This window comes from Centroberyx affinis, unplaced genomic scaffold (genome assembly GCF_046629955.1).
Source record: "Centroberyx affinis isolate AG114_WGS23_722 - 3 ecotype Tasmania unplaced genomic scaffold, CSIRO-AGI_Caff_v1 ptg000582l_1, whole genome shotgun sequence".
Classification (NCBI taxonomy): Eukaryota; Metazoa; Chordata; class Actinopteri; order Beryciformes; family Berycidae; genus Centroberyx; species Centroberyx affinis.
The window spans coordinates 712,368-730,000 of record NW_027279222.1 but is presented as its reverse complement, the minus strand read 5'-3'; the positions used below and the strand labels follow the sequence as shown (position 1 = coordinate 730,000).

The window sequence follows — 17,633 nt, the reverse complement described above, 5'->3', positions numbered from 1 at the left end:
AAGTCTGTAGAATATGATGTGTAGGCCAGGACATCTCTGCAGCACGACAATATTTAAGTTAAAATGGTATTTTGACACACATTTCGCCTGTAACAAATATTGCGCCTCCTGCGATTTGAAAATTGCAGTAGGCCATATTGCGATTTCGATAAAATTTCGATTAATTGTTCAGCCCTAATCCATACCCACAAATAATAGAACACCCCCTCCTCTCCATCCCACAATCCCTCCAGCCGCCATCATCCTAGCCTTACTCCATTGCATTACGTAATGTCCTCCCTCTCTCTCGTTCCCTTGCTCGCTCCGCAGGCAGACGGTCAAGAGTGGCCAGTAAACAGCCCCCCCCCCCCCAAACACAAGCCCACGCCCCCGTGTTTACAGCCGTGATCCACTGCACTCGCTCCCTCTCTCTTTCTCCCCTCTTTCTATTTCTTCTGTTTCTCTTCGTACAATGCAGCATGGATTGAAGATATGAATATAAAGATATGAATAGCAGTGTGTATGTGTGTATCGGGTTGTGTTGTCACTGGGTGTGTGTGTACCTTCATAATGCACCCATTATGGTGCAGCCTATACACATGTTGCCCCTTACATAAGTCCATGGGCTGTGAACCCCCTGGAGAGGGAGAGGTTGTTAGGCAGGAGCCGTGTCTCTTTAATGTGGGCTGTGAGTGTAATGGCTATTCAGTCCCGGGACAAAAAGCCCTCTCTTTCTCTCTCTTGATCCTCGAATGCAATCTGTAGCCTTAGGGTCCGGCACAAACAACAGATAGCTTTGTTCTGGAAACATAATAGAAGATAGAGACACAGAGCAAAAGGCATGATTCCCCCTGTGGTGTCTACCTCCCCACCTCTGCACTGCCTAATCATATCATAGACTGTACATACACCGACCGAGGCACGCACACACACACACACGCACATACACACACAGACATGCACCCACACAGACATATACATGCCTTCACCTTGTTTTACCCTGCAAATAAACTTTCCAACAAGTCCTTGATAAGTTGCATTCGTCAGCTGTAGCCTGACTTAACCCTTTCTACTACTTCCACTTCCACGCCACTTTAATACACTGAATCCAAACAATGGGGCCTACACTTCTTATACTATTAAAAAAGAGGATATTATGTACAAGAACAGCATTAGTTAACACCATAGAAAATTATTTAGAAAGAGCACTCACAGCCTAGCATGACAATATAGAAAGACAGTGACAACATACAGCACCTCGGGTCTCTGGGCAAACTGGCAAACAGCTACCCTACTTTATTACCCCACTGTCACTTCAGGCTACACAACAAGATTAACTTGTAGCTATAGCAACTTCCCTCACAACTTCTGTCAGTGCCCTCCAATAACAACGCTGTTGCTAGGGGAATGGAGGGCAGTTTCTCCCGAGTAGTGACCTTAGTTTTTTCTTTTTTTTTTTCTTTTTGGAAAACTAGTGAGGGAAGCAAACAAGATAGGCCCCTCTGCCCGAAAACACTGCTTCCTTATCAAAACGGCTGTCGGTTCTCATTCGAGTCATGTGTCAATGCAGCAAGGCATAGAAGTCAGCCAAGTAGTGACAGTTTTTTTATTCTGCTTGAAAAGCACTTCTTTCCTCTACTGACATCAATTCAAATCACATTTAAATGTATCTAAATAATCCAAACCACCTGAGGCTGCCGGAGGGGGGTTTTGCCTCACAGAGCCACGGAGACGTGTCATCTCCTGGGCCTTATGAATAATTGAGCTGCCTGTTTGTTCTGCGGGTGTTAGGGGAAACCAGAACAAAATGGTGGAGATCAATTCAAGTCAACAAAGTTCATTCTGCATGTCGTCAACTAAGTCTGTCTCCCTCTGACCTGAGCAAGAAAGAGGAGGAGGAGAGACAGAGAGGGTAAGACAAGATCACAACACAAACTAAAATTCAGAATTAAGAGAAGCCAGAAAAGAAGGGTAGGAACCAGAGGGAGAAAAAGAAAGAGACAGATTATCTAGATATTAAAACCTGGAACAAAAAATAAAATGGCAGACAGCCCTGAATGGAGCGGTCAGTTCTCTTTCTTTAGCACTCATGCTCTATTTTCTTCCTCATTCTTCACTTCCCACTCCCTCTCTTGCCTGCTCTCTAGATTCGCCCTTCTGCCATCGCAAGCCAGAGCAGGCCTTTGCCTGGGTTTCCTGTGTTTTGTCAAAGCAAATGCAAACCAATCCTGTTCCAAAGCCGCTCTGCTCGGCTTTCACGAAGCCAAATATCTGCAGGCAGCGTTAGACAGAGAGAATCTCCAGCCAGTAAAATAAACGGATCAGTATCTTTTTCATGAAGGAGAAAGTGCGGGAGCTGGAGCTCAGAAGAAGAAAGAAAAGATAGCGCATAGACTGTAAGTGCAAGCATGGCTGCCAGACTTGGAGTGTGAGGAGGCGTGTGGATGCACTGAATCGTCTCAGACTCCTCCCACCCAGACATGCAGTGTCAAAACCGACGTACAGTCGGCCGAAGAGAGCATTGTGTGTGCACTGTGCTTTCTTGTTATTTTGAATACTCAAATCTGTTAGTACATACACTTTTTTTGTAAGCGTGTGTGTTTGTGTGGGTGAAATGCCTTTTCTGTGGTTCTAGTGCATACGATCCTGCTGTTGTAAACTCTCAGCAATAAATAGTGATGAAGACATTTGAGGCAAAAACAGCTGAACAAATCAAGCAAACAGGCCTTCGGTGGACCTTTGCGAACACTCAGCAGTCAGCATGCTAGTTTTATCACACACACACATGGGAGCAATTGTAAACAGATATAGCCTAGTGCAAAACATAGGTGAAGACAACATAACATAATATAAAAAGTGCTCAGAGAAATGTGATGTGTTGCAGGCATATAAATGAAAAATGAGCTAGCTAGCAGGTGTGGGCACACAGATAGTTTGACCTTTCACATTGATTTTCAACCGTAACTGAGCAGAGCTGAGTGTGTGAAAAGACCGGCCCGCAGTAAGTCTACATTAGCTCAAATAACTTTTGCCCGAGTTGCATAATCACAAGTTGTAAACATCCTCAATATAAAACGGATCTGCCCATGTAGCGTCCTAATGTCTCAGAGGTCTGAACCCCTGTAATGTACCCACAACATCACAGATTTGAATCCAATTCACAGCCTATAGTGCAGATCACTCCCTCATATGCCCCCAATTGTTCCTGTCACCCTGTACTGAATAGAGCAAAAAAAAAAAAATGCAATAAAACCCATCTTTAAAAATTTAACTCCCCCATGGGATCCTCTGGCCCTGTGCCTAAAAAAAACCCATCCACCTCTCTCTCCAGATTACTGGTGTTTGGAAGCCCTACAGGGGGAGGCTACGACACTATCGGGAATAAGGAAGGGAAAATTGCCCTTCTATCACCCTGCAATGCCGGCAATAGGATAGTTAATAAGATGAATGGAGGCAATAAGAGCACGCCATGGAAACACTAGAGAGATGATGATGATAAAAACGAGCGCCTGCCTACAGACAGCTGTGGAGAGACACAGAGTGGCTCCTCCATGAGACAACTGAGAGGATATTAAAGCGCAACTCTGGACCAGGCGGCTAGTTTTAACTATTTTACAAACATACTGAAATATCACGGGTTAGTTTTACAAATCGAGATGTGACTGACTGCTTGTTGACACGTGGGATTAGTGCAACCCCCCTGTGAGAGTCATCCACTTTCAAACAAGACCGGACGATGGTCATTTGTAGATTAGGGTAGACTCTTTCATTTGCCATCCTATCCTCAACAGACAGACAGATGGGAGAGCTTGCCAGACGCAGCCAACTAGCAGCCCTGGCCTAGGGACAGTCTTGCCTTGTGTGACTGAAGTGTTTTTCTGTCTCACAGACAGGCCTCTCTATAGCGAAGACTCTTCACTCTCACACTCACAAACACACACCCAAACACACACATATTCAATTTACTGATTATGACGACATCTTAAAGAAAATATGAAAAAATACCATCAGCTGTCCTGCGAACGTGGTGTAAACACACACAGCATGTGTGCAGCATTGGCATTGGTTATTTATTTTAAGGGCTGTGATAATGTGTTAAGTGTAATAGTGTTAAGTGTCAATCTAAATTAGTTGAAAATGTAGTAAAACCTGTTAATATAATAAATTGCTGGATAATGAATCAACATCACATTATGCTCTACAAGTAAACAAATAAATAAATAAATAAATAAATAAATAAATTATTATATTAGCTGGTGATCATTACTTAAGGGGTGTAACTCAACAACTTGAGTTACTACATTCTTCTTATTCTTATGAATTGTTACATTATTAGTCAATATTATTATTATTATTGAACACATAAACAGGTTTTATTATTTTCAACCCATTTAGAGGGACACTATTACATTTTGACAAATTATTACAATATCTATCGCTTATTACATTATCAGCTGGTACAAGGGTCAGCATACACACACACACACACACACCCACACAGAGTCTGGTGTGAAAGTAGCTAATTACAGCAGCTAGTTATGCAGGTTTTAAGGCTGGTGGTGGTTAATGGTGTTTGGACAGTAGACGGAAGCCTTGTGTTAAGCTAGTAGGGCTTCAGAGACTAGCAATAAACGCACAGTGACATCCCAGCTCCAGGAATGCCAGCATATCGGCGCATTCATTCACACACACACACGACATGCAGACACACACGTACTTGGCACCTCAAGTCCTCTGCGGTGCATCTCCAGTAAATCTGGTCAAATGGAAAGGAGCTGACATGAGACTCCCAGTAAAGCAGAGCTGAAGTGAAACCAGAGAAAGTGGCAGCTGCTAAGCATGCCTGTAAAATGCACTCCCTCGTCCCCTTATACTCTTATAGTTACAAAACAAAAGACACTTACTTTCCCCTTTTCACCTCTTGCTCTTTCTCTGTCTTACTCAGGCAATTTTTAATTGTCTAGAGTTATAGCCCATCTTCTACTATCTAGTTTACATTTCTCCAATCTTTTTGCAAAGCATGCCATATGTAATTAGACAACCCAAAGAAGACAAGGATGTGACAATAAAGTTTGTAAAGCAACATGTTTTTGAGGAATTAGAGACTTAAATTTCTTCCTGTGGGTGTCAGGTGATTGACAGTAAGTAGAGTGTAACATAATGTGCGCACTAATATGAAAACACTCGACTCAGGCAATTTTGACAAAACCGAATTAAGGCTTCATGTTTACTGTGATAGGTTGTCTAGCTCAGGCAATTTTCAAATCTGTGGAAGTTGTTTTTCATACGGTACAAAAATAAATGGCAGAAAATAGCTTCTTCTGAAGGTATGAAAACAAGCCCTGGTATCTCCAGCTACACTGACTGTGTGCAGACACTACCAGAAATAATGTAAAGGAGAGAGATGATTGGCACAAAAAACATATTATACATTATACAACATCTTGATATTATACTTTCAGTTCCCTATACCCCTTTTTTTTCTCTCTCTCTCTCTCTCTGTCTCCATCTCTCTCCCTCTCTCTTGCTCCTCCATCTCTTTCTCATGTGTAATTATGGCGAACAAAACACAGGGTAAACACAAGCTGGTATATATATTGTGACCATGGAGTTGAGTTCTGGTCCAAACCGGATCGGAGCAGATCGGAGCGGCGCAGGGAGCAGCGAGGCAGAGCGAAGGCGGTTAGACAGGACCGGAGATCTGCTTTGGACTCTGTGCATAAACCACAAACAAGCCAGACCTCAGGAACTATGGTAGGCTCGGAGGGACTACACTGTCTATTGTATATCAAAGAACAACAGGGAAAAAAATTGGAACATTTGCGTTTCTGGATGAAAACCCAGGGGTGGGCGGAAATACAGCTGATCAGAGAGGAGAGAGAATTATCAGATTGTGAAATTCTCTCGCTGACGGTTTTCCCATGCCCTGGAACGACTGAGAGTGTTGCTGGGGTTGTTCTGGCACGGATAAGGGACAGATCAGGGCTCTGCTCCGCACCTGACTGAACAGCCTCACACACTTGATGCTTTGTGCTGTGGCATGTTGGTGCTGGAAGTCACCGGCGCTAAGATTAAGCACGGGTACTTTCTACCTCTCCCCAGCCCGGAAATCTCCATGTTATCTTGGCAGCGGCCGCAGGAGTCGGAGGGTGTGTGTCCGCTCCTGTTTAAAAAAGACTTCTCGCCCATGAAAGACTTAAAACTTCCCTAGACACAAACACCGATGTACACATTCATTATGACTTTGTTAAGACTTTTTCAATGCTACCTGCAACTGATTTCAAGACCGATTTAAAAACCAAAATAAAAGAACAAAGCTGGCCTGTTTCCGACTAAACATAGCTAACGAAAATTCTTAAACTATAAATGGCCAGCATAATAAAAAAAATGACTTGACTTAACTCTTGGGGGAGTTAAGTCAAGTTGTGTTTATTAAATCAGACACGATGACAAAAACATGTTTCACATATTTTACTAACCCTGTTCTGTATTAATCTGTGAATGGACATGCAGTGCAAAGAAACCCTCTAATAACTGTATTTAAGACATTTTGAATATTTTTTAAGGCCTTAAAATTAGATAATTTATTTTAAGGACTTTTTAAGGACCTGTGGATACCTTGGATACGCACACACAGACACATGCACACAAAAAAACAGCAGTCATGAGCTGGGGAGGTGAAGTTAGCCGAGCGGAAGAGAGGAGGTATGTGTTAAATCAATCTTTATCTAAACACATGGGTTTATATCTAGAGAGGGAGAAGACCACAGATGCCAAGGTAATGGTTGAAGAAACACAAACGACGTGGACATAAAGCAAGTAGCTGTCAACCTCTTCCTCTCCCACTCTGTTACTTCGCTTCGTCAAGAGGAGTTTTATACCTTAGTCTGAGTGTATATACACTGTATATACTGTATAGCCTACTGTATATATACACATGTAAATACTGCTGGCTGGTTCAGCAGGGCATGAAAAATACCTTGGTTCATGTCGCAATAGCCAGGAGGTGAGAGGAGAACAGGAGTATTAGCATATCTGTGTTAAATGAAACCTGACGACTTCACAATGGCTACAAAAAGAGGGAAAGAATATGCATGTTTACGTAAGAGAGAGAGATAGAGAGAAAGAGAGAGAGAAAGAGAGAGATAGTTACAGGATTAGAAGTAGGGCTGAACGATTCTGAAAAAATATCTAATTGCGATTATTTTGACTGATATTGCAATTGCGATATGATTTGCGATATTAGAGGGAATGATAATTTTTACATCATTATTCTCATTTTCATTGAAAAAAAAAATTCAATGATTAAAATAATAAATAAAAGTTATAATAATTATTATTATTAATAATAATAATAAATAAATAATAAATAAATAAAGAATAATAATAATAAATAAAATTTCGATTAATTGTTCAGCCCTAATTAGAAGACACATGCAAATTGTATTAACTTGTAGAACTGGATGATTGATAACATGATTGAATAATGATTGATAGCATGCCACTTGTCCTCCACCGCCATTCATTAGAGGGCAGGAGGATTCAAATAAGCCATTATCCCAGCCTACACAGCCCTATTGTTATGGATGTGCATGTGTATACAGACACTTATGCACACACACACAAACACACACACACCAGGGGGGTTTCCAGCAGCATAGAGAGGAACTGGGTCCACTGGTTCTGGTAGTTTGGGTGGGTGGGGCATGCTGTTTATAAAATGGTTTATGCACGCTGAGTGTTTCAGTGAATTTGCTGTCTGTTTTACAGCTGTTCCATCCATGCATTACATTGCGTTGGACCTTTATTCATCCTTTAATTTACCCAAACCCCTACAGGCCTGGGCATCAGGAAGAATCGATGCCCACGTTACTTAACTGTGTCAACACAAAATCAATTAAAATGTCAACAGTGCACTACAGCTTTGTTCCATTGTCAAACTAATAGATAGGGATGTCAATGATCCTTTAACTACAATGAGACATTGGGCATATTGGGTTTTCATTAATACCCAATCAGAAAATTCTCTCTCAGTAAAAACTAGACAAAATAATAAAACAGTAATTGTATAGAGCGCTGTATTTTCAGTGTCCTACACACCGCGATAGTGAGGTGGTGGTGGCGGTGATGTGTCATGGCTGGGTTGCTGATTCAGCAAGGGCAAAGTCAAGCCACTATAGTTGTAACCAGCACAACAAGTGACCGGTTGCATTAGTCAGCTGTGGTCAGTGGCCTGAGGGTTAGGAGAGGGGAGGGGAGGACAGGAGGGGGTGGGGGGGTTAGGAGAGGAGAGGAGAGGAGAGGAGAGGAGAGGAGAGGAGAGGAGAGGAGAGGAGAGGAGAGGAGAGAGGAGAGTTCAAACACAAAGCAGGTTAGTTTACTGGGAATAAAATACTTGAGGCATTCCCTTATAAAGACAGAAAACAAATATAAGCTACCAACCAAAAAATAGTCAACAGAAGACTAATGCAAAAGCAAAGTATCGATCTTGAAACGGATATAGGCCATTCAGCTCTGCACAGTACAAAGTGTTTGGCGTTTCTCAGACTTCTCTCAGTTGGTAGTCTGGACTGAATTTCACTGCTTGTCATCAGTAGACTGGGATGACTTATGATAGGCAGTTACGCAAGGCACTGGCACTGGCACTGTGTGTGTTTGTATGTTTGCATATACTAGGGCTGAATGATTTTGAAAAAATATCTAATTGCGATTATTTTGACTGATATTGCAATTGCGATATGATTTGCAATATTAGAGGGAATGATAATTTTTACATCATTATTCTCATTTTCATTGAAAAAAAAAAATTCAATGATTATGGTGTGATTATGGTGTGCACGACAATATTTAATTTAAAATGGTATTTTGACACACATTTCACCTTTAACAAATATTGCGCCTCCTGCGATTTGAAAATTGCAGTAGGGTATACTGCGATTTTGATAAAATTTCGATTAATTGTTCAGCCCTAGCATATACATATATGTGCAGTGAGCGAGAGCAGGAGAAAGCAAAACCAATGACACTAAGGCCTTACAGGAACATTTGGAAAAACAGTTATGCTCCTTAAAGCATCAAATAGGCTACAGAGTTTGAAGGGCTGTGACTTAATTTTACCCTCAACCACCTACAGTAAGATCTGGTTTTGGAGACAAAATCACTGAAGCGTTGTAGCAGTGCAATGTGTAAAAAGGAACGGTGTTTTCATAAAGTTTTTGTACTGCATCATGTCAATTCCAAACTTGCCTCTGTAAAAATGAATGAAACAGCCAGGATTTGCTTTATACTTATTTTTATAGTTTATCTGTATAGTTACCCTATCAAAGCTTTGAACTCGCTAAGCCGTGAAGAAATATTTGTAATCAATAGCAACCCTCGGCTTGCGCGTCTGATGCCTGCCTCATTTACTATGCTGCTGTGGTTCCAGCGCCAATAGCAACACTGTGAACATTCCAATGATGAGTGTGCTATGGTTTTCATACCTTATCAATGTGTGCAGTCACTGGAAAGTGTTGAAAATTGCTAAACAAAATCCTTTCAAACTTGTCAGTGTGTACAAAGTGTGTGTGTGCGTGTGTGTTTGAGAGAGAGAAGAGAGAGAGAGAAAAGAGAGAAGAGAAAGGCAGACAAACACGGAGAGGGAGAGAGAAGAGAGTTGACATTATTCTCTATAGGAATATGGAGTTATCTTTCCACTCTGGCAGAGAGAGACCTAGCATTGTTCTGGGGGCTTCATCTCTGTCTGGATTTTAGCAGGATTTAGTTGGCTGGCCTTCAGACGGAGGGGCAGAGGGCAAAAGGCCAAGAGAAAAGGAAAATGGGATGTACGGAACAGATAAAAAAGACATGGAAAGGGGATTCAGGGGTGTTTAACAAAGCACTGAAAGTTGCAGAATCTCAGCCAAAAACCGTCTAACAGGGCAGCTGGTTTGTCTGTTACATTCTCAGAGCTATCAATGTTTTAACAGTAGAAAAATGTTAGTACTCGCAGCTTTACAAACAACACTAATAAAGCAAACTCTCACTTTATTGCATTTAACCACTTGTACACTTTTTCTAAGCATGTCGTGATCTCAGAGACAGAGAGGGAAGGATACCGAGAGAGTCATAAAAGTCGCATGAAAGATCGAGCAAAGTCTCTGGATCGAGAAATGTTGCGCGAGGGATATAGCGAAAGACGAGAAAGGTGGGAGAGAGCAAGAGTGTTGGACAGAGGAGAAAAGGCAAAGAGCAGCTGCTGGATGGTCTGAGGAGGGGGGGTGGGGGGACAGAAAGACAGAAATGAAGAGATAGGAGAGAGAGACAGTTGACTGTGGCATCTCTAAACTCTGTTGAAGCCTTATGTAAGTGTCTATTAGTGTGGGTGAGCAAGCGATAAAGCATTTCACCGCAATGGGGAGTTGCACAGCATTAGTTTCTCTCTCCATGTCTAAATTTTTCTCTTTCTCCGTTTCTGAGGCAACATGCTAGCGGACAAATGTATAGAGCCTATATCCCACTGGCGATGAACGATTATGTTATGTGAAGATTTAAAGTGTAAATCATAATCAATGCTTTATATGTCGGAGTTAGTTCTGGCTTTGTCGATGTTGCGAAATTACTTTTGCAACAGAGCAGACTGTTTGCAGAAAGCATTCCTTCATGCCTCCCACTCTCCTCCTCACTTATGAAACTGATTTTGCCTCTCATCTTCGCTGCATAACAGCAGATGATTAATGTCTCATTAGGGCATCACACACATGCACATGCACACACACACACACACACACACACACACACACACACACACACACAAACACAAACACACGTACACCACACATTTTACCCATTTGCTGGAGCTTCATCCACGGGCCCTCATTAGTGTTAAAGAATGAATGATTCAGAGCCAGCCACAAAGCTGCTGTCTGAAAACAGCAGATTAAAAAGATTTTTTGCTTTGATACCAGATCCTCACTCCTCCATACCCTCTTAGTTGGAGACAGTAACGGTCCGGGGTTAGATGATGAGCTGTCTGCTACAATCTTCTGTGGTTATAAATTGTCTATGCAGCACATAACCCAGATCCTGGGGCTGACCTGGCGGATGTGCCAGATGCCTGCTAGCGTCCTGCTCTGACCCTCCCCTCTCCCATGACTCCATTCATCGAGCACGACCTTTCACCCCTAGCTGTGTCAGTGCAAGAGTGTTAACCCTTTGCAGTCTGTAAGGGGGGGGGAAAAGGATACGGCGAATTCAGTATGTATTTTGAAACTAATGTATTACACTGATACACTAGTGACATGTTGTGGACAACTACGGTTCATACAGACAGATAATAAAACAAACACCTGAGAAGGAGCTGGTGAATGCGGCCGCTCTGCTCGAGAGGTCATGTCAGTCGTCTGGATGTGGGTTAGACAGCTCAGACTGGAGTGGGGGCGGGTAGCTATTCCTCTGACTCTGACCTTCACCAACCGGCTATAATGTCTCCTCTGGGAGAGGAGGATTGGTGGCGGGGTGGTCGGAGGGGGGTGGTGTGATGGAACGGGGGTGGGTGGTAGACTCTGTTCCAGCCCGCCTGCCTACCCTAACCCTTCCTGGCCACTCTTAGCGGACTGAGCCAAAGGCAGAGCGGTAATTATGGTCAAAATGGAGCCGTCTTATTCCTTCCACTACCATCCACCCTCCCACCTCTGGTGTCGTTTATGCCAACTCAGTGCTTTCTATTCACGTTAACCTACTGTGGTGACAGTGTACCTGACTGAGGCGAGATAAGAATCAAAAGCTTTCCACAACAAAACAAAAACCGCCCTCCCCGCGCCATTTCGTCAGACCTCTTTTTGGTTCATTCAGACCGGCCTTTGTTGCTTTATCAGATCGCTGGATCCCACGCTGATGAGTATTGACAGGTAGAATGGAATCAGCTCAAGGGTGTATGTGAGAGAGAGACCAACTCAGAGACATACAGAGGAAGAGAAAGACACAGAGAAGCACAGAGAATAGATGGGTGGGTTCATGTACCTATATGGTGTGGGTTTGAATGTAGCAAGATAAGAATAAGTAAGAATATTTGTGTGTGTGTGTGTGTATGTGTGTGCTTGTGTGTGTGTGTGTGTGTGTGTGTGTGGGAGTGCATGCATGCATGTGTATTGGTTCCTCTTTTTCCTGCCTGCGAGATTCTTGTCCAGGCTTGTCTACAGGACAAATAGTGACCCAGTTTACAGCCATGAAATAAACTGGCCCATTGGCCTCCTTTGCAAACTGACAAGACAAGGTGTGAATGCACTGGGACGTATGTGTGAAGCAATACACATACAGTTATTGGTTAATGTAAAACACACAGAGGCGACGAGCAGTTTTATAGCTAAGGTCTCTTCAAACATATTTAATCCTGTAACACAATGGCGGTATTATCTGAGCTGGTAGAGAGAAACTGAAAAAATAAATGATTTTGTTGACAGGATCCAAAGCAGGGCACAGGGTGAAGCAAATGCTCAGTGAGTCACACAAACACACACACCGGGATGTCAAGCAAAACCTCACCAGTGTGACCGTTGCTTGGTGGGAGGAGGAGAAGTGTCTCACACTTCAGTCCAGTAGAGTGTGACTGTACAGTACAATAACATAACTAAAAGTCATTTCATTTTAATTTGTTATAATAATGGTACTGTTAGTGGGTGTACATGGCAACTAGAGTCAATTTCCAAATTGCCCTTTTAAATCTGTGATGAATACCACATGCACATACAGTACATACACATATAGAAATTTGGATAACAGAGAGGTTTACTGAATCGAGTTGAAGAAAAATAAGTAAGTGTCATCAATTCACCTCTTGGACAGAATACTAGAATGATATTAAGGTAAATGGTAATCACGCTATGTAGCACCAGCTAAGGGGGAGTTCAGTGTGTTGCTAATGTAACAGAAAGCTAGTGGTTTCCTGGTGAGAGAACCTAACCTCTCGTCACCAACTGCCAAACAAAAGCCAATTTGAGCAGAGCGAAAGACAGGGAGTTAATCTAAAAGGTCGCAACAAAGAGGCCTGGCTAACACGACCAAATGGTTATGTAACGTTATGCAACCTCCGTTACCGGCTGCGTAGTGGCGACACAGAGTTTGTTATTGTGGTAGCAGCGCGCTGAGGGAGCCGTCAACATGTTGAGGAAGAGATGTTTCAAATCTGTTTAAGACCGAGGTGAGAGGTGAGACGGGCAGCTGTCTCACACACACACACACACACACACAGAAGCATGCACAACTTCACACTCGCTTTAAAAGCATGTTCAGTCTTGCATGCTCCCCGAAGACACTCCCACACGTCATACATGACCAGCCACATGTGAACTTCACATGAAGAAAGAGGGGAGAGAAGAGGAGTAAGTGTGGTGTTTAATAGAGCTGAACAATAAAAAAAAATCGCAATTGCTATATTCTGTCAAATAATCGGAATTCAATTTTTGTCAATATCTTTCAGCCCTAGTTTTTAAACCCCCATACTCCACATCTACTATCAAGCACACTCTCAGCAGCTGTCCCATTTTGTGGATGGTCTATGGTCAGGTTACCTATCTTCACAACTGTAATATCATAACATATTTTAAACTAATCTTGGGCTGTGGCAAGGAACAAGTCATTCTGCTTGGGGTAGTAGATTTAATGAAGAGCTCTCAGCTTGCAGACCTGTTCCTGTACTGCAACAGGGCGATTGTTAATGTGTAACTGCAGTCCCACACACACACACACACACACATATACACAGACAGAGGCTTGACACACACACACACACACACACACATATACACAGACAGAGGCTTGACACAGACAGTTACCAACAGCTGTGAATAAAATGAAGGAAAGAGTGCTTAGGCACCGCCTATAGCCTCTCCCAGGCCTCGTCCCTGTTACATAATAATTTATCAGCGCACTAGGCTTGTCCCTGGATGCATTTTCTGCTCACTCTGTGTGGAACTGTGTGTGTGTGTGTGTGTGTGTTAGGGCTGAACGATTTTGAAAAAATATCTAATTGAGATTATTTTGACTGATATTGCAATTGCGATATGATTTGCGATATTAGAGGGAATGATAATTTTTACATCATTATTCTCATTTTCATTGAAAAACTTATTAAAATGATTATGGTGTGATTTTTGCCGGGATCTGTACCAAACAAAGATGTTTTCTTAAGTCTGTAGAATATGATGTGTAGGCCAGGACATCTCTGCAGCACGACAATATTTAATTTAAAATGGTATTTTGACACACATTTCGCCTTTAACAAATATTGCGCCTCCTGCGATTTGAAAATTGCAGTAGGTCATATTGCGATTTTGATAAAATTTTGATTAATTGTTCAGCCCTAGTGTGTGTGTGTGTGTGTGTGTGTGTGTGCCTGACCCGACCCAATGACTATCAAAGGAGTCCTGCACAACGCATTTTGTGCATACACTGTACATGAATGTGCATGTATGCATTTGTGTGTTTCAAAACGATATGAAACAATGGCAGCAGAAGCCTCTCCTAACTGCACTGCATATGAATCATCAAACACACACACACACACACACACACACACACACACACACCAAAGCTCGTCTTCCTGCCCCACACACAGTGAGCTTGTCACACTGATATATCCACTGGCCTGGCCTGGCAAGGGAGATAAGGTCAAAGGGGAAAGCATTAGGCTGAGAAACAGTCTAGCAGGACACTGAGAAGCCCAATCAATACAAACACACCAAAAGCTAGTCTAACAGCTAGCTAACTGCATTATCACTAAACAACACCAACATGACTGTCTCATTCTCGCTCCCTCTCTCTCTTCCGTCAAGTGATTGGGCCAGCCTGACGCTAATCTAGAGCTTTGGCTCTCTTAGGCATATTTCAGAACTATTCTGGATGGAACACCAAACATGTGGTCAGTTGACCGGTACGCCCCCTCACTATTCATGCCCAAACCACGGTACAGTTGTAGCCAGAGGGCGAATTCCACTTCTATTCAAGAGTTTGTTCAGGAACACAGGTTTAGATTTGAGGGCGAAAATTGCCTATGTCAAAAATTATTTTGGTCGCCATAAATTCTGTGCCAAATTGGCTCCTGCATTGTCTCACATAGACATAACACTGGATAGAAACATGGGCAGAAATAGGTCTGACAGTCAACGATCTGCTCCAAAAGCCAATGGGGCTGATTATACATCAAGCTCAGAGCTCGTGTTCAGAGGCCAAGGCAAAGTCTGCATCAAGTCCAATCACTGTATTGCCTGGATGTTATTTTTCTTGCACTCAACAAAGCAGCAGTCTGGGAACAAAACCTAAGATGAAGACATAACATAGTGAAAAGCGTTTTGGGGTCGTAAACCTCTCTGTACCTGTTTCTGGGGACAGGGATGTGGGAGGATGGGAGGGGTTGCCTCTCTGCCGGTGGTACGTTCTGTCCTTGCGCTGCCCTGAAACCGTTGACCAGCTCTGCCTGTTTCCCTGGGTTCCTGATGTCCAAGTGCATGAGGCCGCCTGGCACCTGCCCGTTTATGCTCGGGCAGTGAGTGGGACTGGCCCTCTTCAGGACCCCAGTGGAACCAGTGTCTCTCTGGTCCCCCAGGCCACCACAGCCAGTCTAGAAGAGGAAGGGATAACACACCGAAGTCAATTGATTATTCGAGGCCATTATCAGCATGCAGATGTCAGAAACATTATGTCCAGTGGTAGAAATGTAGGCAACCACTGAGAGGCAGTAAGTCTTGTTGGAGACATGTTGTGTGTGTCTAAGTTTGCAGAGTGTGTGGAGTTTAAAAGAGTTTTGTTTAGTGCAGTCTTTTTGCAAGTTTCTATATTTTCAATTTCCAATTTGATTGACTAAACAAACTCATAAGTGAATTTAGGGGCAAGGCAACATCATTTTTTAATGTTCCATCATGCATCTTGAAAAAGCATAGGAGAAAAAAAGCAGGTCCTTTTTTTTTTTTTTTTTTACTTTCTTCCTCCCCCTGAGCCCTGCCTCCTCCTCCAGTGGGGGAGGGAGAATGGCTACTAGTTTGGAGTCCCTGCCCCCCCCCCCCCCCCCCCCCCCCTTTTTTTTTAATAAACTTTGCACATAGTATGAGCCGCCATTTAAAACAGTTTGTATTTGACATATCACTTGCATACGAGCGTTGACAGGAATAGGTGAATTAGCCTACTTACACTTTTAAAAAGTAACTATTTAAAAATCAACACTAACTAAACACAACAGATAGTCTCGATTGGACATCACAGTAGCATATGTCAAATGTGAAAACGTAATAACAACATGTATAAACGGTATTTCTGTGCAACTTTTCACTCTAGTATGTAATGACAGGTTACATGCTTGATATCATCGGTACAGTAGGCGTACACCGGTTGACGGAGTCGTGCGTACACACTCAGCACGGCCAAACGGCACTTACTTTTCCCATCTCGTGCAATATTTCTCCTGCCGAAGACAGTCCATTCCCTTTTGGAAAGGTTTTCTCGCATGTACCTTCCGCCACGGAGCCGCCGTCCATTACAAATGTGTAAAGGACAGAGCCCACGGCGGGCCCGTTTGTGCACGCCGGCATGGGACCGCTTTCTACCGTGGGGACCCGGGTGTCGCGGACCACGGAGCAGTCTGCACGGTAGTTAAAATCCGCACCGCCTACCCTTATCCCAACAGACGACTTGTCCAAAATACGTTTGGAATCCATATTCAGGCAGGACAAGTGGGGACTAAAGAAAGAAAACCAGCTTTCTATAGATTTTAGTGCAAATTGCTGGAATTAGATACATTTATCAGGATTGTCGCGAGTTGATAGGTATTGTCCGTATCTTTACTTCTATTCTAGACTACATGTAAAGTTTTCCACCACCACCACCACCACCCAGGATATCCAAAAAGCCGCCCGGTCAAGAGGATAAAAGATTGTTTTGCCTCTTTCCTCCAAAAGAATGCCACGCCCCCTCCAATTCACTCCTATTGGTCCGCGCGATACATAAACATTCCACTTTGGCACGCGTCTCCGGCCGGGGATTGGATAGTTTCACCGCGTCAATCAAATTTTTTCTCCAAGTAATGTTGGGGGGGGCGTGTCCGCCAGTTTACCGGCCGGTGTCTGTCGACGACGAAGGGCCGGCGAGGACAGGGAGAGAGAAAAACAGCTCACAGGCCTCAGCAGCAAACTGCGCAGTTATGTTTTCGCACATGTACATCTATCAGATCATATTTTCTTGGCATTAAATACACGAGACTGTTTAGCGATGGAGTGAATATTCATCTTCCAACTGTTTTCCTCCCATAAAAGTTTAACACTTAAAGTAGAAGTGTAAAAATTATATCCTCACCATATGCTCTTATGCTGGACCTAAAAAAACAGATAGCCTATTATAAAAACGGATAGTTCCCGTCCTCAGCTGTGGTTGGCTTAATTACATTATAAAATATCTGATAAATCCACTCTTATTTTAAATATTAATGGCCAAACCGGAAATCATTTTCTCATACTGCTTGTCTCTTTACAACCACAATTATATCTGTTGCTCAAGAATTAGACTGCTTGGTGGAAGCATAACATTTAATTACTATCACATAATTACTAACTATTAAAAGATGTATTGAACATCTGTGTATTTTTATTGAAAATGTATTGCAGTGTTATATTACTGCCTCTGTGTTGTCT

General features: G+C 42.9%; 1 protein-coding gene across 2 annotated transcripts in view; it reads right to left on the bottom strand.

The window, feature by feature from the left end:
- slc2a4rg (SLC2A4 regulator) overlaps positions 1 to 16,820 on the bottom strand; it is a 38,917-nt gene extending 22,097 nt beyond the window's left edge. For both annotated transcript variants that reach the window (XM_071518475.1, XM_071518476.1), the window contains exons 1-2: positions 16,386 to 16,820; positions 15,330 to 15,574 (exon numbers count right to left, since the gene is read on the bottom strand). In XM_071518475.1, the coding sequence (XP_071374576.1) occupies positions 15,330 to 15,574; positions 16,386 to 16,664 (524 nt within the window). In that variant the 5' untranslated portion in view covers positions 16,665 to 16,820. The remainder of the gene's footprint in view (positions 1 to 15,329; positions 15,575 to 16,385) is intronic.
- Between the last annotated feature and the right edge of the window lie 813 nt (positions 16,821 to 17,633).